This window comes from Cyprinodon tularosa, unplaced genomic scaffold (assembly GCF_016077235.1).
Source record: "Cyprinodon tularosa strain WSP-4 unplaced genomic scaffold, ASM1607723v1 ctg59, whole genome shotgun sequence".
NCBI classification, from domain to species: Eukaryota; Metazoa; Chordata; class Actinopteri; order Cyprinodontiformes; family Cyprinodontidae; genus Cyprinodon; species Cyprinodon tularosa.
The window spans coordinates 2,025,883-2,049,141 of NW_024039329.1; the positions used below are offsets into that span (position 1 = coordinate 2,025,883).

Here is a 23,259-nt window from a genome sequence, read left to right on the forward strand (position 1 = left end):
AATGTGAGCTTTTTTTTTACTTCCATGAGATTAAGTTTTTTAGTAAGGAAGTATTACTTAGAATATTCTCTAAATGTCTGAAAATGATACTGACTTGAAAGGCTCTTAACCTGTATTTCTATAGAAACATAGGTTTGCACTGTGCTGATTTAGAGCACGCAGCACTTTTTATATTGTTGTTTTTAGGAAACAAATAAATGACATCTTCATCCTTCCTCTTCAAATTTTTGCACTGGTTATTTTTGGTCTATCACATCAGGATATAGAATCACACTGAAAACTGGCTGTACCTTGACAAATTTAAAAATAATAATTTTGCAAAACACAATAAATGTGAAAGCTATTGACATAAAAAAACAATGCTGTACATGTTTCCTTATTTTATTCAGTAAACTAAAGTCAATGGATTAGTTTCCCTTTAGGGGTAAGAATTTGTAAAAACTGTGCAGATGAGATTGTACTGTAGATCACACTGTTTAACAGAATCGCTGATTCACAGGTAATTGAGCCTACGGAGAAGGATAAAGGAGCCTACTCCATCGTGATCACCAACTCTGAAAACTCCTATAAGCGAGCCATGGACCTCAGTGGTGATGGTCAGTGACTTTCTACTCTTCCTTTTAACTTTTACCATTTCAGATACCAGAATAATGAAAAGAGCACATTTATTATAATTAGTTTATATGTATGCCTTTTGAGGCATCAGTTTGTATCTTTGAACATTTGTTCAGGTACTACTTCAATCAAATACAAGAATTCAAACATAAGTGTCAGGTCTCTGTTTTAGGGCCTGAAACCTACTGCTAGAATTGAAAGATTTTTGTTCTGTAGTTGCATCACAAAAACGGCAGCAGGCTGAATTCATGATCTATATGTTTATTGCAGAACTTCTCTGTTCATACAATACCATATAATCACAGATGCTGGACTTTTTTCTTATTCTTGTACTGGTTAATCCCTTGCTTATTGCAGTAATCTAAAAGTGTCTTGATTTTATGTAGACTGCCTTTTTGGTTCGCATGCAGACATCTTTGTGGTGAATAGTGGAACTGACTGTCAGCTCTTGCCTTTTGCAGTGTATGAGAAGGCGTATGCTGAGTTCCAGAAGCTCAAGTAAGACAACACGCTGGTAGCTGTTCTTTGCCTAAGCTTTAATGTGAAATATGTAAATGGTAAATGGCCTGTACTCATGAAGCACCCTTTCAAGTCATTAGACTCCAAAGTCTCACCCATGAACTCACCCATTCACACACTGATAGTGATAAGCTACAGTGATAAGCTACAGCCACAGCTGCCCTCGGGCTCACTGATCAAAGCAGGGCTGCCATATATATGCCCCACCAGTCCCTCTGACCACCACGACTAGAGAAGTGAAGTGTCTTTCCCAAGGACACAATGATTTACATGGAAACGACAGGATTAAATCGAGTGGCGCTTCTTTTGCTGAAGCTGTGTATTGTATGCCGCTGTTGTCACTTTAGTAACAGTTTCCATTCAAATTTGGCTTAAAAGATTGTTTCTCATACTAATAAATCCAATTACAAAAAAACCCAAACAGAAATGGAGTTTAACTCTTATTAACATAACTGTTATCCAAAAGGAAGCATTTAGAAACATTTATGTACAAGGAATTATATGATCAAGAAATTTGCTGGTTCAGTTTTATTCCTGGATTTTACTTGGGAGTTGACCTATAATGCAAAGGTAATATAAATGCTTTAACAAAATGAGCTTTTTGCATATGTAGCTTACTTTGTAGGACTCTTATAGAATTATTATTACACTGGTATTTTACAGCAGGTATCCACTTCTTCTTTGACAGTTCTTTAAATATAGCTATTACAAAAAAATTACAATAATGTTGCTATAGCACATTAGAACAGCTTCCCCTAAGAAATGATTCAGGAGATGTAGTCATAATAATAATGATAAAAGGGATTAAAATCATTGTAACAATAAACAGTTACCTCCCTTTCTGATAGTGTAGTTTAAAATAAAAACTGATTGTATACTAAGAAGGAGTGGGCGCACACGAGAGGAATGGAGCCCTCAGTCCTCGACGTGGCGACCCGGGTTCAAATCCGACCTGTGCTCCTTTCCTGCATGTCTTTCCCCCTCTTTTATACCCCCTTTCCTGTCTACCTACTGTCCATAAAATGAGCCGTAAAAAAAAAAAAAAAAAAAAAAAAAAAAGCAGTCACAAAACTGGGATCCCATGTGTTCCTTTTTGTAAATTAGTCAGAGCAAACAGTACACCAGGGTGTTTGGACATTCACTTAGAAAAAGACCAAGCGCCCCCCTGCATGCAGAGGGGAGACCATCTACATCCCATGTCTTATTAACATTCAAAGAAAGACATTTATGAACAGATTTTTTGAACACATTGAAACAAGTAACACCCTGCTGCCCTTTTGATTGAGCACCAACATGCCAAGAGAACAGAGTTCCTCCTGCCATCTGGTCTGGTAGCGGACCTCTGGTACTGCCATGCTGCTTCGACAGCCCCATACCAAACAGATCTATTTTTTCTCCAAGTGAAAGGTTTAGAAATCCTCTAAACAGTGTAATAGGATTTGGCAGCGCACACAGAGTTCTTTCTGACAAACCATCTGACCACTGCAAGTTAATCAGAAATAGAAATGATCGTGGCTGCTCTCAAAAAAGGAGCCAGAAATAGAGATGAAGACATTTGGTGTATATATTTTTGTGGTAACTGAGGCTTTCTTTTTATATTTGAAGATTTGTAAGTAAGGCTCATATATCTTTTCTTTTAACAATTCATTTTATTTGTATTTCAGGGCTGAGGCATATGCTGAAAAGAGTGAGTTCAGTCCTCTTATTGCTATTGCTTTTTAAAACAATTGTTTTGGATTTTCAAACAGAAAAAGATTTTTCAAGTTAATCATGGTTTGTTTCAGACCGTGGTAAGGTTGTGGGAGGTCTGCCTGACGTTGTCACGATTATGGAAAAGAAGGTGAGTGTCTGTATTTGTTTAAATGCTGGGGGCTTCTTTATACAGGTTGTGCATGAACAAAATCTGACCTGAAACCTTTTTACGTTCCGTTTACTTTCCACGCAAAAAAGAAAAACTAATTTGACGGGAAAATGTAGTCATCTCAGTAATTCTTACCAATAATGCTAAAAAGAATACCTTGCAGACATATTAAAAACCAAAGTGTTATTTACGAATGCATCAGTCTGCTGTTACTATACATAAGGATCTGTAAGATAATAAAAAAAATCTATTAGCCAATTTAAATCTACTGTAAAGCTGCACAATAATTAAAAGTTTCACTAATAATCTGCTTCTCCCTGAAGATCAAGAGAGTGCCACAGATTAATTAAAAAATTGTGACAACAATCATACTGATTGCTGTAAACTGGTGAGTTGCTCATGTGTAATGCTGTATGGCCAATGCATTTGCACTGCTTGAAGACCATGGCAAGTTAGGAGGCGATGTGTTTTTCAGGGATCGCCATGATTTTCCGGCTCATGATGATGATGGGCTTATGAGTAGATTAAAATGCCTAGGACAGTGCTTTTGGATCCATGTGCTGAACTGGGACAGGTGGACCCAGTATTCAGGAGAGACAGTCAGTAGGAAAGTTCAAAAGGTTTATTAAAATTAAAACAAAACAAAAGCGGAGCTGTGGCTCGCGGACACTGCAGGCGGGGGGGCGGGGCACCGCCCAATCTCAGACGCTCTGGGGGAGAAACACAGGTAAGTGACCATGATAAACTGACAGGAGATTATCTGTGTTGGTCACTTACCTGGTTTAACAGTCCAGACCACGAGTGTCCCCAGTGCTGCAGTCCCAGAGGTGATGCTGGAAGCCGATCCTGGTGAGGGATCCAGAACAGACAGAAACAGGCAGGAACAGGCAGGATCCAGATCAGGCAGGAACAGAAACAGGAGGCAGGATCCAGACTTCCAGGCATCCACAGGCTTCCAGGAGGGTTCAGAGTCAGACTGACAGTGGACGATCAGGAGACGAGACAAACACTAAAACCCTCTTTCCACTGGCAACTAGGATCCAGGACATGAACCATCAAATCAAAGTGAACAGACAGATTAACAAAAAGACAAGCAATGATCTGGCACTTAATGCTCAGGCTGAACTGAATATAAACCAGAGGAAACAGGTGAGAGGAATAAATTATAATTGAGGCAGGGAGGGAAAACGACAGGTGAAAGGAATGACTAATTAAGGGAGAGCAAACAGGCCAGATCATGACAGGGGAAGGGTAGATGGATGCTTAGTTCTGGAGAGACACAGTTAGATAAGGATAGCTAGCACTCTATGGTCATTATATAAGACCTAAAATATATTTATAAATCACACGTCTACATAAATGTTATATATATTTAATGGGGGTAACACACAAACACATTTGGGGTCTGTATTAAAGATACAATATAATTATCTATAAATTAAGTAATTAAGAAATTAGGAAAGATTAAGATATAATAAACTGATTAGCCAAATGGTGTTAATTACTTCGCAAAAACAATTCTTTTGATACTATCATTCACAATGGTCTCTATGAACAACTTCACCAGTTCATCCTGAGCTTAAGGCAGATCTTCTATTTCCTGTCCTCCATTGCTGGATGAACTGATTAATCCAGATGTGTATGGGCATGGTCATTGAGGTCAGGCACAGGATTGATCAGTTAAGCCATAAAAAAAAAAGACAGAAAACAAAAGCGCTGTCTTAAGTTCAGGAATTAGACTAGTTGTGCATAGAGCCCATAACAGCTGTTAAGCAGTATTGGGTTCCTGGGGACCTGCTCTTACCAGCGCCCTGCTCTTTAGCCCACAGGTGTGAATCATAATCGACAATCGGAGATGTCTAGTAGCTAAGTATAAAGACTTATTTACTGTACTCAAGTAGGTTTATACTCTATCCGGACTTTGCACTTCATTTGAACATATATAAGTGTGTCTTTTTACTTCTAAATATATACATGACGAAAACGCTGCAACAAAACAGATGGAAAATTAAGAGCAAAAAAGAATCTGTCCATTTGAAGTACAGTTTGTTTAAGGAAAAACACAGAAAGTGACATTGATGAGGAAAGGAAGCTGGAAAAATACTGCAGATTCTGAGACGCAATATACTCCTCATTCATTCCCTTTTATTGGATGTTATATTTACGTAAAATATTTCAAGTTCTATTTCAATTTCAATTTTGTGAATAAAAAAGCTGTAGCTTAGTTTAATCTATATTGTCCAGTCTGAAATACAAATTTAAAACAACTAATCTGACTCTTTTGGAAAGCTTCAAATCTTGCCGGTCATCCTGCTAGAACCTCTCCCTCGCCTGGCCCTGGTTGCATGTCCACTGTGGCCCTCTCTGCCTCCTTCCTTGCCCTTTTCCTCTCCCTCATCCAATAACCTCATGCCACAGTCATGACTTGGACTTTGTACATGGGAAATGTATATGCTTCCAGCCAACACAATCTAGCTATCAAACTAAGGGACTACAGTTACTTATTTTGTTTATATCACTATGCTAAGCAGCTCAATAAAACATCAGGAAAATGTGGAACAAATAACAGGTATATTCGCTATCTTAAGCCTATATACTGTAAAATATATGATAGACAAACTAATAACATACTATTTATAAAATCACCTATCTAAACAAACCTCATCATCTTTTGACAAAAGGTGAACCAGATGTTGTGGAAGCCATTTTGTACCATGATGGCCTCCGTATTGTTAGAGGGTGAGAAGCAGTGTTGTGAGTGGTTCATGTTCATGTACCCCTCTGTCAACAAATGCCTGAAGGTATTTTTGGGAGCAAAATACTTGTGTGAAATCATCTAAAGGTTTGAGATATCCCAGTCAGCACTTAAGGGGATTCAACCTGGGGTCTTGGATGGCATTGTTAACATGATCAGTTTGTACATCAGACTCATGTTGCCGTTCATTAAAGTTCCTTTTGTTATCACAGCGCTTTTTTGTTTCGCCTCTCCACCTCACTAATCAACAAACCCATTTCTTCCTTTGTTGAAGGTTTTTTTTTTTTTTTTTTATCTCCTTACCATCGTTAATCATGAGATAACATTGGTCAGCTGGGTCCTTTAATTACACATTAACAAATTCCTTTATATGGCCAGTTTATGTTTAAATGTGGGTGTGTGGAGGACAGAACATGAGGTGAAGCTGTTACTCAAATGTAAAGGCACAACTGTAAATTCTAAAGGAAATCATGCTGGAGAGTATGCACATGGGTTTATAAATTATAATGTTTTTCCCCATATGTTATTTTCAGATTTTTGGGAAGCATAAACTTTTAGTATTTATCCAATGTAATGTTTTATAAATGTGGCCCCTGGTCACTTGGTTAACTATATGGATTTCCATCTAATAAATCACCCCTTTTTCTTTCATAGACCCTGAGTTTGACATGTACAGTTTGTGGAGACCCCAAACCTCAGGTGTCCTGGCTGAAGAACGGTACAGAAGTTGAACCTGATGACCAGGTATATTATCTACTGCTCGACAAACAAGAATACCAAACCATTATATTTCATGTAATGTGCTTGACTTAATTAACCTAATGAAAGAATTGTGGAAGCAGTCAACCACTGGTTGTGCATTTATCTAACACCTTGGTCCTTGTTTTGGCTAATCAATGTACAAAAACAATGCTGCATGATGCTTCTTTCACTTTTACTGGTGGTATGAAAAATGTCCCTATAATTAGAAGGTGAAATATACTTTATTTGACTACAGTTAAATGTTTTCCAGCAATGAGCAGAGACCAGTGTGCTCTTGCTCAGAATCCCTTATAGTCAGAGTTCAGCAGCATAGTAGGTACTGCATAACTGTCTCAAAACATCTGAATTTGGTACAAAGCTGCATGTGTTTGTGGAAGGTGTATAACATGTAAAAATAATTTAAATGGAAAAACTTGATATATGATTGTAATTCGTATGCTCTGAATTTCAAACTCAGACCTGCTTTGTCTTAATCCTTCGAACATGAATCTAGAGAAGGATGCACCTGATGTTTTGTATACATTTATCAAAAAAGGATGATAGATATGTTTAATGCTTTTTGGCTGTGTTGTGTAGATAAAATGCACATCCCTTCACCATAAGTCAGATGTCTAGATTTTTACTGATTTTCCTTATAATTTATCATATATGTCATTACAGTCCAATTTGCATGGCTGAAAACAAAAGACAAAAGCTTAAATAGGGACGTTTTAAATGAAAGATAAAAAATCATCAATGCATATTTACCTATTTTGTTCATGTCATGATAAAGCAATTGGTGTTGTGATTTTATACTTTCTTTTTTTTTTTCTCCAAACAAAAGTATGAGAAAAACCACAAAAAGCAAGCATTTTTCTTTTTTCCCACCCATGAAAAAAAACAGAACAGAAAGAAGAAAAAAATATATACTTCAGTACCTGTCCATATTCAAGGGTTAGGGTTAGTTGCTTTATGAATGGATAGAAAACCCCAATGCTTACCAGACCAACTATATAACACAGTGTAAAGAAATAAGGCACTGATTGAACCAATTCAGGACATATTTACCTTTGAAATGCATCTAGTAAAGAAGAGTAAGTCGAGCAGCTGCAAACAGCAGCTTTGAAGCCTTACAAACTATCTCCAAATAATTCAACACAGCACTAAATAATAACTTGTGACGGAAAAAGTTTTATCAAGTTCTGACCAGCAAATTTTTAGTGGTCAGGCATTTCTATTCAGCTCTGTCAAAACATTTTGTCCAGAGTACTTTCCTTAGTGTCAAACTCTGAGTCTGTCAACAGTGTGTTTAAACACAGGAAGTAATTTAGTCATTTCAAACAACAGCTCCTGGTCTTGTAGTTTTCTCCCTCCTTCAGGTATTTTGTTTAAGCCCATCGAAATAACCTCCCTTGAGGATCATTTGGCAGGTTCCTTTGAAAAAGGTGTTCTTTTTAAACAAAGAAAATTCTCAAAGGGAAGGAAATGCATTATTTAATCAGAATTTACTGTCCTCCCTTTAAGTAAGACTAAGAAGCAAAGGTGTTTGATATCAAAGTGTTTCAAAATCATTTATATGTTTTGAAAGCTTGATTCTAATTTATGAATTTTTCATGCTTTTTAACATTTATAGGGAAGCTACGGGGGCTTCTAAGGCCCTCAGATACTCCAGTGGACATGGGCTAAAAGATTAATCTTTACAACTGCATATGCGGTGTCTCACTAGACTTGATGGAAAGCACTTCTTGCCAGGAATGAGTATTCATACTGAGCTGTTTTAAATCTGACACGAAGTGGACAAGGATCCCCAGATGATAGCTTCCAGCGACACACTGCTCAAAGCAGTCACATGAACCTGCAGCATCTCAGCCACTCTCTGCCTCTATGACAGGGCTGCAGAAGAGACCAAAATCCTTGGTCTTCTTGGTTTTATACCTGAGCTAAGGGTCTGCTCTGAACCGGTACAGACATCAGAGTCGTCATTTCATGTCGCGAGCTGTAGCTTAGAAGGGTCGTTATGATATTGCATTACAAAAGTGTGAGGATAGGCGGAAAGAGGTGGTAGGATAGAAGCTAGCTTGCTCTATTCAGTTTGAGCCTACATTTCAAATGTGTTCGTACAAGGACTTAGTCTTGGAAAAATTTTATTGTCATTTTGTATACACCGAGTGTATACAAAACAAAATTTCTTTGCTTACAGCTTACAACAGTGAAATTAACATTACCACTATAAAGTGCAGCTGTGATCCACATGTAAACAGTATAGGAGAAAAGAAACCAGTTTAAAAGTTAATGGTCCAAAAGGTAATTAATATTGAAAGGTTCAGTACGGTGAAAAATAAATATGGTGCTAAATGCAGTAGATACTGAGTTGTGTCCTATTTAGAAGGATTATAAAAGTGTCTCAGCCACGTTGGTGGTGCAGAATATTGTTGCAAGATTGATGTAAAGTCCAATTTAAAGTTCAGAGATCAACAGTTAAACAGTCTGATGGTCAAACCTGTCCAATGATGAAGGAGTGTGGAAATGAAGGAATTTGCGATGAGAAATGTTGGAAAAGTTACACTCAACAACGAAACCTGCGCACCGACTCTTAACTGCTCACAGTATGTACAGAGTCTGCTCAAAGACTCTGGGAACCTTAAGAGTCACACCCTGCATAACAGTAACTGGCTTAATCTGAATACAGAGAATGAGTTTGGACTCTTAAGCCAAACTGACAGTTACCATGATAAGAAATGTCCAAATAGTGCTGGCAGTAAGGAAGGAGCTAAGAAGAGAAAGCTTGATGCTTCCTATCGATACTTCATTTAGCAAAGGGACCCCTTGAGATTAAACTTTAAAAATGACAAGCAGCTCACCAAGGCAGCTTAGGGCTTGTCAATTAATTTCTACCACTATGAATAAAGACATATTCAATCATCACCAACATAAAAAATATATTATTATTATTACAGATACATGGAAATCATTTTATTTAAATTGTTTAAGTCTTATGTCTGGTTTACTACAGGAAAATAAGAAAAATAATTAAATTCAGCAGTGGAAGACAGACTTTCATTTTAGGTATTCAGATGAGTTTAACATGATCTAATGAAACTATCAGAATAATTTAATCTGTCATTAATTTCTACATGAAAACAATGAAAATTTTCAATCTTACTGAGTCACTTAACAATTTCGAAAAAGATTTTCATATTAATGAGAAATCTATCTACCACAACTTATAGCCATGCTTGCCAAGCAGTCTTAGTCTATACAGTCTGTCCTGAGAAGGTACACCGTCTTTGAACAGCATCCTGCGGCTGCTGACAGCTTTGAAGATTTAAGTTTGAGAATCCGTAGTCCAGGAGGAATTTTTTCCTCTTTTTTTCATTCTTGCCCCTGCTAATAATCTGACTATAACAAGAACTGAGATCCTTTGTGATATGTTTTTCGAACCCAAAGGCAAGCTTTTCATGTAACTTGTTAGCTTAGACGTTGAAAAGAGTATAAAAATTTACAAAAAACAAAACAAATATAGGTGTATTAAATGGTTGACATTTTTATTCTAATCCCAAGAGCAAAATAAGAAGAAAAGTTAGGAAGAGTAGATGTTGGACAACAAATAAAAAAAAGAAACAAAAATCTAACAGTCTATGTACCTATTTAGCACATCTACAGTAGAAATTCCCAGGCTTTGCACAGAGAACGTACCTTTTAAAACACATCACTCTCATGGCTCGAAGTAAATGATGAAATATGAGCTCTTCTGAGTGTTAAATCATGCCTAAATTCATGTGCTACCCATCTCCCTTTTTAATCCTTTGATTTCTCTTTCTGCTCTTTTTTTTCAGTATGTGGTCTCTATAGACCAGGGTAAGTTTGCTAGTCTGACGATCAAAGGTGTTTCCATGGAGGATTCTGGCAGATATACGATGATTGTCCAGAACAAATATGGAGGGGAATCCGTGGATATAGTGGTGAGTGTCTGCTTTCCACAACAAACGACTGGATTTATTCAAAGCCGTAAGATCTCTCTGACCATCTGTGGCCATTTTTTGCCTGAAAGTGATATGCATAAAAATATAGCTGTATATTTTTGATTAGGACTCTAAAGCCTCAAAGTTATTGCTTTTATGACATAGTGCTTGAAAGTACTGTATATAGTACTAAAAATCTGTTTTCTGTTTGAAAAATACATTGATTTAAATGTTTTCCAGTTGGTCTTAGCTTTTCCGCTTTTCTCTTCAGGTCAGTGTGTATCGTGCTGGGGAGAAAATCCCTGAAGCAAAACCGGCTCTGACCCCTAAAACGATCATCCCTCCTAAACTTCCCATTGAGATCCCTCAGCCCAAGACCCAGACTACCCCCTCTGCAACTAGTCCTGCCCCCCCTGCTGCAAGCCCTGCTGCTCCAAAAGCAGCACCAGGTAGAGGGATGAAGAGTCCTACTCCATCTAGGAGGAAGTAAAAAGAAGCCCTTGAAGCCCATGAATGAGGAGGAAGCATAATTATGCACCACTGCACATATAAACCTAGAAGCTTTCATTGGTCTTCTCTATCTGATAAGAAATGGAGCCAAAACATTTACCATGAAGTAAAACAAGTCTTGTGATTGTGACAGGGTGTAATAGTCTCTTTGAAAATTAATTCTATAAAAAAAAAAACTAAAATATGTATAAATTAATAAAGAGGGATAAAGAAATTGTTCATATCTGGAAAAGTCAGATTTTGAAACAGAATAATTGAAATGAAATAAAGCTGCAAGTTCAAGATGAATTGTTTCTTTATTTCTTCTATAAATTGTTCGCTTCGCCAACAAAGAGGAAGAACACCCCTGAACTTTGTTGAATCAAATACATTAGTAAAGGAATCATGCAAAAAACTATTCAGAATCTGTCTCAGATCTTAGCTGGATCATATCCTATTTGTTTCAGTGATGACATTCAGAAAGCTTTTACCTTACTTAAATCCTCTTATTTGTCTCTTTTATATATATATATATATATATATATATATATATATATATATATATATATATATATATATATATATATATATATATATATATATATATATATATATATATATATATATATATGTAATGTATATATATGTAACTATATAGCATACATAGTTATATATATAGCATTATATTAGGTAAAAAGAAAATAAAATTACACACAAGTCTAATCAATGATCAGTTGTTTGCTTTTGATTTACTGTGAAATATCAGCCTAGTGACAAAATCTTTGAAAATTTTTTATCTTTAACAGTACATTTGACATCTGATTCACAATGTAAACCAAGCTACTTTTTATAGTTTCTGCATAAATGCTACAATATGTGATGCACTATCTTGTGATGAACCATCCAATTAGATTAGCCATAAATATGAAAGTAGTTCAGTTTCAGCATTAAATCTTAGACTGTTGAGATTTCTCAATGTAACAGCAGAGTTATATGATGGAATAAGATTCTACCTTGCCAACTCTGAGAGCAAGTACTGGAAAAAACATAAATATTAACAAAATTTTCAAAAAGAAACTCAACAGTAACACTGGAAGTTTTAGGATCTTTATAAAAAAGGATAAAAAGTGGAAATATTGAAAAAAGTTGAAATGCCAGAAAAAAAGAGGAAAACATATTGTTAATTAAGGTGGAATGACATCAGCATGAAGACCTTTGCTACATCAAAGTTTTAAATCAACTCATTTTGTAAACTAATTACAGTTAATTTTCTAAAATTTCAGCTTCAATCTACGATAGAAAAACTAAATGTTTTTTCTCTACAGACCCTAATGGCCCATTTGCATAAAAAGGATTCCACAACAGATAGCTTAATGTTTCATCATTGATGACCAAGACTTCACAGATTTTGGGAAATTTGTTTTTTGCTTTTTTTTCATATAACAACCAGGGTTAATCCTTTTCTTTCAAAACCACACAGTCCACAAGATCACAACACTATTCTCAGCTGGAGATAGAAATATTCCCATCACCTGCTGTGTATGTGATCTGATGGCTCCGACTGGCTTTACAACAGACATTCGGAGCTCAGAGATTTGAGTGATGTCACTCTCAGCCTCACCGCACACTGGAAAATTTCTTTATTGATCACATTCAAGCTCCGCTGCATGCAAAGCAGTGCTTTTGATCTCATAGTATGAGGCATACAAGCAATCTATTGAGGTTATGCTGAACGGATGGGAAATCCACGGAGTACGTCTAGAACTTTTACTGCACATGATAATGGAAGAAATATGATCAAAGGAAATGGATTATATACAGATGTCAAACACACATTATGGTATCCACCAAGAGGAAAAGCTTGTTATCAAATATTTGTTTATACTTGATTTTATGGAGAGAAACTGCTTGAAATTCAAAATCTAATTCACAAAAATGTGATGAGAAAACCTAATAGAAGCCGATATTCAGCCGGACACAGTGTATGTTTGAAAGGTTTATTGAAGGTTTGTAAAATGATCAGGATTGCAAACAGAAGGACTGGTCGCAGGCTTGAGGAGGCAGTTGAAGGCAGAATCAGCTGGGAACAAGCTTTTAACAGTTAGAATGGGGGCTGACAGGCTGGAAGCAGGCTTTGGGTAGATTGGAGGCAGGTTGAACAAACTGGTTAGGCAGAAACAGTCCAGAAATAGACTAAAATCATAAGCTGATGAAAGTCTGATGATTGAAGGCCAGTCACAGAATCACTGCCACTCAGGAATGTAGGTGGTTCACTTTGACACTGGAACAAAAACAGTGAGGAGAGGGCAAGCATAGGAAGAAATGACGGCTGGTGGTGCTCAGTGGCATTGGAGTAATCCTCATACAGGCAAGGAGAAGACAATTTGGCAAATATTGGCAAAAAGAGGCCAGTATAAATAGGTATGTTGAAAGCTGTGAGGTTGATTAAGTGAGAGGAGGGTGCATCTGCTCACACTAATTAATAGATTGGAGCAGAGCACAAAGTTGTAAACAGCCACCTAGCCCAAAAACAGTCATAGCACCTGATTGTCTTCATCAATATGAAAGCACTAAGACCCAGTCCCATTTCTCTCACTTGGTTCTGAGAATACTCCAGTGTGTCCCCTCCACAGTGAAGTACACTCACTGAGGGAAGTGCAACTGAATATTTTCTCCCTAAGAAATGGGACACCACTTGTTGTAAAATTACATCCCAGCCCAGTAGATGGTGGTTAGGAATAACCTGTACACTTCAGTGATGTGTTCATCTACATCATGTATAAACACAACCTGAGTCACTTTCTGCATGGAAACTCTACCATATTCATAACTTTCCCCCAAACACATGCATAATATTGAACAACAACTATTACAAACCGTAAAAAGTCCATTTATGAGCCAGTATGGAAAAATATCACAACAATCTCTAAATTAGGAGACAGTCATGGCAATATAATTAGCTAAGACAACTCTTTGATTCAATATCAGTTTCTAATAAGATACTGTACAAGGAATACAGATCCATTATTGCATCCCCAATGGACTAACAGACAGAGAAGAGCTAATCTAGCTCTGCTAACTGGCGAACAAAGGGGCCCACGATCGCTGTTCGCCCAAGGAGCCGTTAGATGCCACCAGACCATGACTGCCTGACCGCCTGAGACAGAGCAGCACAGAGGAGCTGCTACAGGCTGCGGCTACGAGCTAACCACTGCAGCTAAAACAGGAGACATCCTGTGCTATCGTGGGTTATAAAATTAACCCCCTGCAACTCGCCTCTTATTGTTGCATCGCATTGATCCAAATCTCTTTGAATTGCTGTTGGATGAATGGACTGGACTGAATACTGTTCTGCAGAAATCCAGACCGAGCTGAAGGACTTCACTCCACTGAACCATAAAAGTAGTTTCACCCTTCCCTCTCCTTTCCATCTGATGCTCAATAAGAACATTTTTTACCATAAATTGAATGAAACTTCACTGTTTTGACTGCAATTAACATCTACACTACAGGGTTTATTATTTTATCTGCTGCTATGATAAAGGACACTTTCAAATGCATTAAGCCATAAATTCGAACATCAGAATCTGCAGACTCTTAAACCCTTCTTCCCCTATTGTTTCTTTGATTTTGCTTATTTTCTGTAGTTTTTAGAATTTTGCTTAGTTATTAGATATAATTTTGTGTGATTGTAGCTAATAAAGGTACCATTGTATTATAACCCATGGTATTTTGTGTTAATGTTACACAGTTATCACTCCAGCTGGATTCACTCTTCTTTCAGTAGCAGCCAACTAAACAGAGACACATTTATTTGGTTGGTGGTTAATAACATTGCTGATAGCCATAGTCTAAATTACTAAATTGGTGAAAGACAACTGGATTTTCAACAGCCGGATTATGGAGTCCAACCTTTTAAGTAAGGGGCTAAAACCCTGGTCAGTAAGAAAATTACAGTTATAATCATTTAACTGATAATAAATAACTAGTTTTACCCTTGATTTGAATTACCTATTAATTAACTATAACTTCCAGTTCTAGTTATTTAATATATTCATAATCTTCTGGTAAGCTTTCACTAAATCTGTCAATCAATTTTTTTCGGTCATAGCATTTTGATTCATATGTTGCAGCTAATACACACAACGGTTGAAATAAGAAATATGTTTCTTATTTCTTATTTCAATGTTTCCGCTACATATCCGTCGATATATGATTGGCCAATAACATCTGATAAAAAGTCCACTACCTTTTGACATTTTAAGTTAATGTTGATTTGTTTTAATTCGATCATTAAATGGAGCATTCTCATCTTAACTTTTACATAAAAAAAACATATTCTCCATAAACTGGTTTCTGGTATGAACCAGTTTCATAATAAATCAGATCTTTCTGTATTTTTATAATGCAAAATGTTCCAATATCACAGATTTATTATCATTTAGCTGAAAGCTCCGCAGGTTAAGAGACAATGAATGGTGCAGTCAGTGTCTCCCAACAGTCTAAAGCTGGTTAATAACATGGGCATTTATATTTGTGTCACCCGACTCAGTGACAGTGTGCGACCCAGTGACGGTATGCTTCCCCCCGCCTGCGCTGCAAGGCAGGTAGGGGGAAGCATACCGTCACCGGGTCAAGTGTGGTCGCTCCGTCCCCTGCTGGCTCTCTGCCCCCGTCCGCTGGGGTTCCCGGACCAGCCCCGTAGCTCATGTGCCGTTGTGCTTAATAATTGCACTATCGTGATTGCTTAATATGCTTGTCTGATTTTTGTCAGCAATTTAACACTGTGGCAATGTGGCCTCCAAACAAAATCCAAAAAAACATGCAACACACAAAATTGAAAACAAGCAAACAAGTTCAAAAATAAAGAAAATCCAAAATGCGTTGCATTGTGAAATATCAATGCAACGTTCATAAGCTGTATGTAACGCAATTTCGTTCTGTATGCACCCTGTGCATACAAAATGACAAATAAAGAAGTCTAAGTCTCTAAGTCTAAGTCTAAATTAGAAAACATGCAACAACTTAACAAAAAGGCCAGATTCTGTGGCACCCGAGAGGTGCGATCATCTTTAAAAAAAACATAAAAACCAAACAGACTGCGGCGATTGTGAGCAGGGCCTTAAAAAGTTTAATAGATTAAAAGTTCAATAATTTACGTAAAAAGACGAGCTCGCTAAAAGTGTTCAATAAAATACGTTAAAAGGAAAAAGATAAAAAAAAGATAGATAAAAGAGAAAAGATTAAAAAGAAAGATAAAAATCCAGATGGTGGAGAGCAGCAGAGTCAATGGGGAAGTCTGTTAAAAGACGCGCACTTGGCGGGTATAATGGAGGGCACCGTCCATCCCCAGCGCTGGGTCCTCGTTTCGGCACGCTGCGCGTGTGGGCCTCTCCAGCGTAGCTGGCCTGCGAGGTCTCCTCCAACACGCGCCTCTCGCCAGCGTGCCTCTGCGCCTCGCTCCATGACGGGCCTCTCTGCACCCCGCTCCGGTGAGCGTCTCTCCGGCGTGCGTCCTTGCACCTTGCTCCGGTGCGCGTCCCTGCACCTCGCTCGCTCCGGTGCGCGTCTCTCCGGCGCGCTCCTCTCCGGTGCGCGTCTCTCTGTCGAGTGCGCGTCTCTCCGGTGCGCGTCTCTCTCTCCGGCGCGCTCCTCTCCGGCGCGCGTCTCCCTCTCCGGTGCGCGTCTCTCTCTCCGGTGCGCGTCTCTCCGGTGCGCGTCTCTCTCTCCGGTGCGCGTCTCTCCACCTCGCTCCGGCGGGCCTCCTGCCGTCAGTCCCCAAGGCTCTCCCGCTGCTTCCCTCTCACTCGCTCCGTCCGGCTCCCTCCAAGATCGGCCTTCCCCAACCAAACCTTCCCATGTCCGGTGTCTGTCCCTCCAACCAAGCAGCTGCCCTTTTTTAAATCAGCGTCCTAGTCGGCACGCTGCTTAGTTGATTGGGAACACCTTTTGTTAAGTTGTTGCATGTTTTCTAATTTTGGATTTTCTTTATTTTTGAACTTGTTTGCTTGTTTTCAATTTTGTGTGTTGCATGTTTTTTTGGATTTTGTTTGGAGGCCACATTGCCACAACACCATACACACAGGCCTTCTCTCAAGCTCACTTTCGGTCCCTCCTGCACCTGCTGTTCCATCTTCTGCAACACCTGTTGATCTGTGCAGTACCCAACAGCTGTCATCAGTCTCATCTCTCCTTTCCAGGGGTTAGACTTATCTTTCCAAGACTCGCATGTTTTGGCCCATTCCTTGCTTCAGCTCTTTCTTCTCTAACAGAATCAGTGGCATGGGTGAATTATCAGCGGATTATGGCTGTGTCCCAATGTCCTTTCTAATCAATATAAAGGGCCATATATAGTGGTTACACCATTTCAAATAAATGTCCAAATGTCTAGTGGATGAAAAAGTAGTGGACTCAAAATTTCCTACAATGCACCTTGCAATGTAATGCTCTTCTCGCAATGTATTATGGGATTTGTTGTCATAGAGGACCACTGTTGGGGAGCAACAGCAGTGACAAATAACAAAGATGGCGCAGCCACTCTGCGGGGAGGCGGAGTCACGTGACCAATGGAAAACGAAAAGTAGTGATCACATAGGGGTTAGGGCTGACACAACCTACAGGTGCTGGTCATAAAATTAGAATATCATGAAAAAGTAGATTGATTTCAGTAATTCCATTTAAAAAGTGAAACTTGTATATTATATTCATACATTACATACAAACTCATATATTTCAGATGTTTATTTTGTTTAATTTTGATGATTACAAATGACAACAAATGAAAATCTCAAATTCATCATATCAGAAAATTAGAATATTACTGAAGACCAATAAAAACAAAGGATTTATAGAAATGTTGGCCAACTGAAAAGTATGAACATGAAAAGTATGAGCATGTACAGCACTCAGTATTTAGTTGGGCCTCCTTTGGCCTGTATTACTGCAGCAATGCGGCGTGGCATGGAGTCGATCAGTCTGTGGCACTGCTCAGGTGTTATGATAGCCCAGGTTGCTCTAATAGTGGCTTTTAGCTCTTCTGAATTGTTGGGTCTGGTGTATTGCATCTTCTTCTTCACAATACCCCATAGATTTTCTATGGGGTTAAGGTCAGGAGAGTTTGCTGGCCAATTAAGAACAGGGATACCATGGTCCTTCAACCAGGTACTGGTAGCTTTGGCACTGTGTGCAGGTGCCAAGTCCTGTTGGAAAATGAAATCTGCATCTCCAAAAAGTTGGTCAGCTGCAGGAAGCATGAAGTGCTCTAAAACTTCATGGTATGTGGCTGCGTTGACCCTGGACCTCAGAAAACACAATGGACCAACACCAGCAGATGACATGGCACCCCAAACCATCACTGACTGTGGTAACTTTACACTGGACTTCAAGCAACGTGGATGAAGTGCCTCTCTTCTTTTCCTCCAGACTCTGGGACCTTGATTTCCAAAGGAAATGCAAAATTTACTTTCATCAGAGAACATGACTTTGGACCCCTCACCAGCAGTCCAGTCCTGTTTCTCTTTAGCCCAGGCAAGACGCTTCTGACGCTGTCTGTGGTTCAAGAGTGGCTTGACACAAGGAATGCGACAGCAGAAACCCATGTCTTTCATACGTCTGTGTGTGGTGGTTCTTGAAGCACTCACTCCAGCTGCAGTCCACTCTTTGTGAATCTCCCCCACATTTTTGAATGGGTTTTGTTTCACAATCCTCTCCAGGGTGCGGTTATCTCTCTTGCTTGTACACTTTTTTCGACCACATCTTTTCCTTCCCTTCGCCTCTCTATTAATGTGCTTGGACACTGAGCTCTGTGAACAGCCAGCCTCTTTAGCGATGACCTTTTGTGTCTTGCCCTCCTTGTGCAAGGTGTCGATGGTCGTCTTTTGGACAACTGTCAAGTCAGCAGTCTTCCCCATGATTGTGTAGCCTATAGAACTAGACTGAAAGACCATTTAAAGGCTTTTGCAGGTGGTTTGAGTTAATTAGCTGATTAGAGTGTGGCACCAGGGGCCATCAATTTTGAACCTTTTCACAATATTCTAATTTTCTGATATGATGAATTTGAGATTTTCATTTGTTGTCATTTGTAATCATCAAAATTAAACAAAATAAACATCTGAAATATATGAGTTTGTATGTAATGTATGAATATAATATACAAGTTTCACTTTTTAAATGGAATTACTGAAATCAATCTACTTTTTCATGATATTCTAATTTTATGACCAGCACCTGTACTTTGTATCCCACATTGTAAAACATTGTAGTTGAACTAGAAATCAAAAGTTCACCCTCTGGCTTGAATTGCAAGTTAACTCAAATTTAGATTTTCTTTTGTTAAATTTAGAAACAAAGGTTAATGTAGTTTATTATAAAGCAAAGGGAAGTTGTTTAAATATTGCTTTTTGCAAACTGACGTGTCAGTGAACTTCAGTTATAAATTGTTTGAACCTAATACTGCAAGGTTATTGAGTAATAATGCCATGGTATACTGTAAATGCATTAAACCATCTTTGCCTAGTCAATCAAGCAAACATTTGTTGATAAATTTTCGCGCATTATCTGTTAAAAGAGATATTTGTTTTAAGTTACTGGAAGCCATATTCATTATTAGACTTGCATAAATGTGTTACTGTACCTGTTCAAACACATCAAACACAATTCCCCAACATTCTTTTTGCAATAGAGGAGGTAGAATCTTCAGATGGTCGATAAAGCATTTAGGCTTTCGCTTTGGCTATTGGTCCATCATGTAAAATATGACCTAAGTCTTCACATCACTTCCTATCTCATCTTGATAACTTGAATAATTGTTAGTTTTTGATGGCTGGTTTAGTTCTATTTCTTTTCTCGACGTTTCTCATTTGAGTTTTGTTTTCATTAGTTTTGCTTTAGCTTTAGTCTTTTATCTATATGTCTTGCATATCAGGGGGCCTTAGGAAAACAAATCATGTGACTGCTGCGTCTGTCCTTCGGTTGCTGATAATGGGGCTCATTGTCTTCTACCGATCTCTGCTTTTTAGTATCATCATCGCCATGCAGTGCATTACCATCGAACACCTTCGCAGACATTACTTAGCGCATAATCTCTATCATCATCTCTGCAGCATTGCGCCCACAGCACGTCATATCAAGTCTGCATCACGGCAGGCACTTTGCACCTGCAACTCATCACGACAGGTGCATTAAAGCAGGTCTATGCCTACCGCCCATCGTTGCAGTCATCACCACAGGGTATTGGCACTGCCTATCTTCTAGGTTAACAAGTATGTAAAGTTCAATGCTAGCAATTGTAGTGATTCGACCTCAAAGATTTATTTTAGTAGAAATTCTAAATGTCACTGCAGTAGATCAGTAGATCATTCCCATAGACGCAGGGAACATTTCTGAGACTGTGAGTGATGACCCGCTCCATTCCTTTCTCTAGTTCCTTAGGAGATCCTCCATGTAACATGCTTTCTCGTCAAATCGGCTCTCAAACTGGAATGGGATACTCTTCCTTTACAAAGTCATCATTCACTCTGCTTATTGAATTCTTTTTTATACAGGTGTAGTTCCATCCTCAGGTCTCAGGGGTTATTACCTAGCATGGTTGTCCCTGATATATCCCCCCCCCCCCCCCCCCCCTTCTATCCCATCTCTGAAATGATTCAGTGAATTTACTCATCAAGGTTATTTCAAAGAATCATCCCTACCAACCCAATAATAGGAATCCCGAAGCTTCAAAACCCTGCTCATACCTATCTGCTTAAGGTTAAATCACTTCCCTCTAGCTCATTTCTTTGGCTTTATAGGTTTCTTAAAATTGGTGATTTTTTATATCCAGTTCTGTTTTAACCCAGCTAGGGGTCACAGCCAGGCTTTTAGCTAGCAATGCATACCGCAACCATTGTACACCCTTTACTAAAAATATTAGAAATTGTACGCCCTGGTTTTGGGATGTACGGCTTTGTTACACCCTAATTTTCCCTCGGAATATGGTTGAATATCTAATGTTACGTTCATACCACACATGCTTCGAGCAGCAGAAGCAATGCATCTTGACTCAAACTAACATCTTGACGCAGCTGAATTGATTAATTGATTGATTAACTTTATTGATCTCACAGTGGAGAAATATACTTGTCACATCAGCTGAAATAGTCAAAACAGAAGAAGGAGGTGCCAAAGGAAGAAAAAGGTGCATGGGATATATACAGTATATAAAGTGCGTCCACACATTATACATTGCACAAGTTATTGCCGTTGTAGTGTTGCATTGTAGAGTCTGGTGGCAGCAGGGATGAATGACCTGCAGTAGTGCTTCTTTTTACAAACAGGATATAAAAGTATTTCACTAAAGTAGCTGCTCAGCTCCTCTACAGTCTGGTGCAGAGGGTGGAAGGTGTTGTCCATGATGGATCTAAATTTGGACAGCGCTTGAAGCAGCATATCACGAGCTTCTGAGCATCTGAGGCGCATGATGCACTTCACAAACAGCAGATGTTGGATTTGGAAATAGTTGAATTTTTGCAGCTTGACACGCCACATCAATCAGACACAGCTCTGCTGATGTAGAGCGCTATGATTACTCCCCTGAAAAATTTTATTAACGCCTAAATTAACTTAAAATGTCGAAACCTGTAAGCAAAATATACTTTTATTATTCTGATGCTTGCAGTTTATACTACATACCTGAAAAACACAAACATCTAATTCTAGCTGCCACAAAAAGGAGAAAAACCCCAAAGAGACGACCAGGCCTGAGGTAGCTACTGCTGGATTCCCAGTGACAGTGCATCGCCGGTGTGTGGGGATCTGAGCGGCACCGACAGCAAAATAATGTTTTAAGGCAAGATCATAATCTTAATGAAGTGACTGCAAAGACGATGTTTCGAGGTGGACTTTCTCACTTAAAAACATAGAAACTAAAAAACTACTTTTTACCCACTTATAACAGCAAATACAGTAAAGCCACTGGAGCCGCACAAGCATGACACACATCAGGCTTGAAAGATTTCAGTCTAGGTAACTGGAAGTAAAGACATTTTGCCTCTCATCCAAGAGGCTTCTTCAGTACCAACTAGTGGAGCAGAGCACTGAGACTGAGACAGGGAGAGCCATGCCTGCAGCCACCCAAGGCAATCCAACTTCATTACTCCAACTTGGCCACTAGTCCTCAGCTTTAGCTCCCTGCATCAACCCGCATCTCCCCTACTTTTTACCTGTTCTTCAGTGCTTAATCTCTAAGTAAGTTTGTAAATTTCTTTCTCCACATCCCGCAGGTGCTCTGTCCATTACTGTGCAACAAATTCTGTGCATCATCACTCATCCAACACATTACCATTGACATCTACTGTACATCATCAGTATCAACAGCATAATCATCTTCAGTGCGACCAACTGCAACTTTTCCATCTCTCCATTAGCACGACCAACTGTGCAGTCTTCACAGACTATGCTGTCTTCTATCAGCCCATCTCTATATTGGCGCATCTATCTCTTCCGTTTCTCTTTTCATCAGCCTCTCCCTTTTAGTCAGTTTCCTCTCCATCAGTGAAATCATCTGCGCTGTCTCTGTGTCTCTCCTCCAGTGTGAACAACTTTGCTGCCTCTGTCGATTCATCTGGGCTATCACAGTCTCCATTAGTTCGATCAACACAACATCTCCATCATTAGATCAGTCTTCACCATCATACATTGGCCAATCTGATCATGTCTGCTAAACGTTCCTCTTCACTATCCCCAACCTTTTATTCTCTACCTCATAGCCTAACAAATTCTTCCTTTCTCTCAAGTAGTTTCTTTCCTTTGCTTCCTAGCTTGATGGTCCAGTCTCCTAGCTTGGCCCCGGCACCTTTTTGATAAGGAAGACTACTTAAATCCTTTTCCTCACCATTCACTCATCCAAATGAATGTTGATTCAAAGCATCATAGTTTTATGCAGGTGCCTGAGCGCCAAATAACTTATTTCTTTCAGGTCAATAAAACTTTCCTAATCACAGCTTTTTTCGATAGGTTGAAACAATGGAAGGAATTAATCAAATCTATTGCTGCTCTGTAAAGGGTAAAGCCAGTTATCTTGGGGGCTACGCAGACAAGTCAGAATCATCTTAGGAAAAAAAAAATCTCAAAGCCACAGACACAAGTTTCTCTCTTTTTATGCAAATCTCAAGGACTAATCTCTCTCTAAAGCAAGCCTTCCCTTTGACACTTACCACAATCTTGTTTTTCTTTTCTTGAAACATAAGCCACTTAAGCCAGGCTGTGAAAAGATGGTAACAGGAAGTTAAAAAAGCCCTAATAGGTTGTTTTGTGGCTGCAGACTGGGATGCGCTGCGCCA

General features: G+C 38.8%; 1 protein-coding gene across 2 annotated transcripts in view; it reads left to right on the top strand.

Annotated features, from left to right (window-relative positions):
• myom2b (myomesin 2b) overlaps nucleotides 1-11,248 on the top strand; it is a 39,571-nt gene extending 28,323 nt beyond the window's left edge. The window contains exons 33-39 of one of the 2 annotated variants that reach the window (XM_038306696.1): nucleotides 500-596; nucleotides 1,077-1,113; nucleotides 2,799-2,821; nucleotides 2,919-2,974; nucleotides 6,405-6,494; nucleotides 10,328-10,453; nucleotides 10,725-10,943. In XM_038306696.1, the coding sequence (XP_038162624.1) occupies nucleotides 500-596; nucleotides 1,077-1,113; nucleotides 2,799-2,821; nucleotides 2,919-2,974; nucleotides 6,405-6,494; nucleotides 10,328-10,453; nucleotides 10,725-10,943 (648 nt within the window). Of the gene's footprint in view, nucleotides 1-499; nucleotides 597-1,076; nucleotides 1,114-2,798; nucleotides 2,822-2,918; nucleotides 2,975-6,404; nucleotides 6,495-10,327; nucleotides 10,454-10,724 lie in introns of both variants that reach the window. The other variant, XM_038306697.1, reaches the window with a different exon arrangement.
• The last annotated feature ends 12,011 nt before the right edge of the window (nucleotides 11,249-23,259 follow it).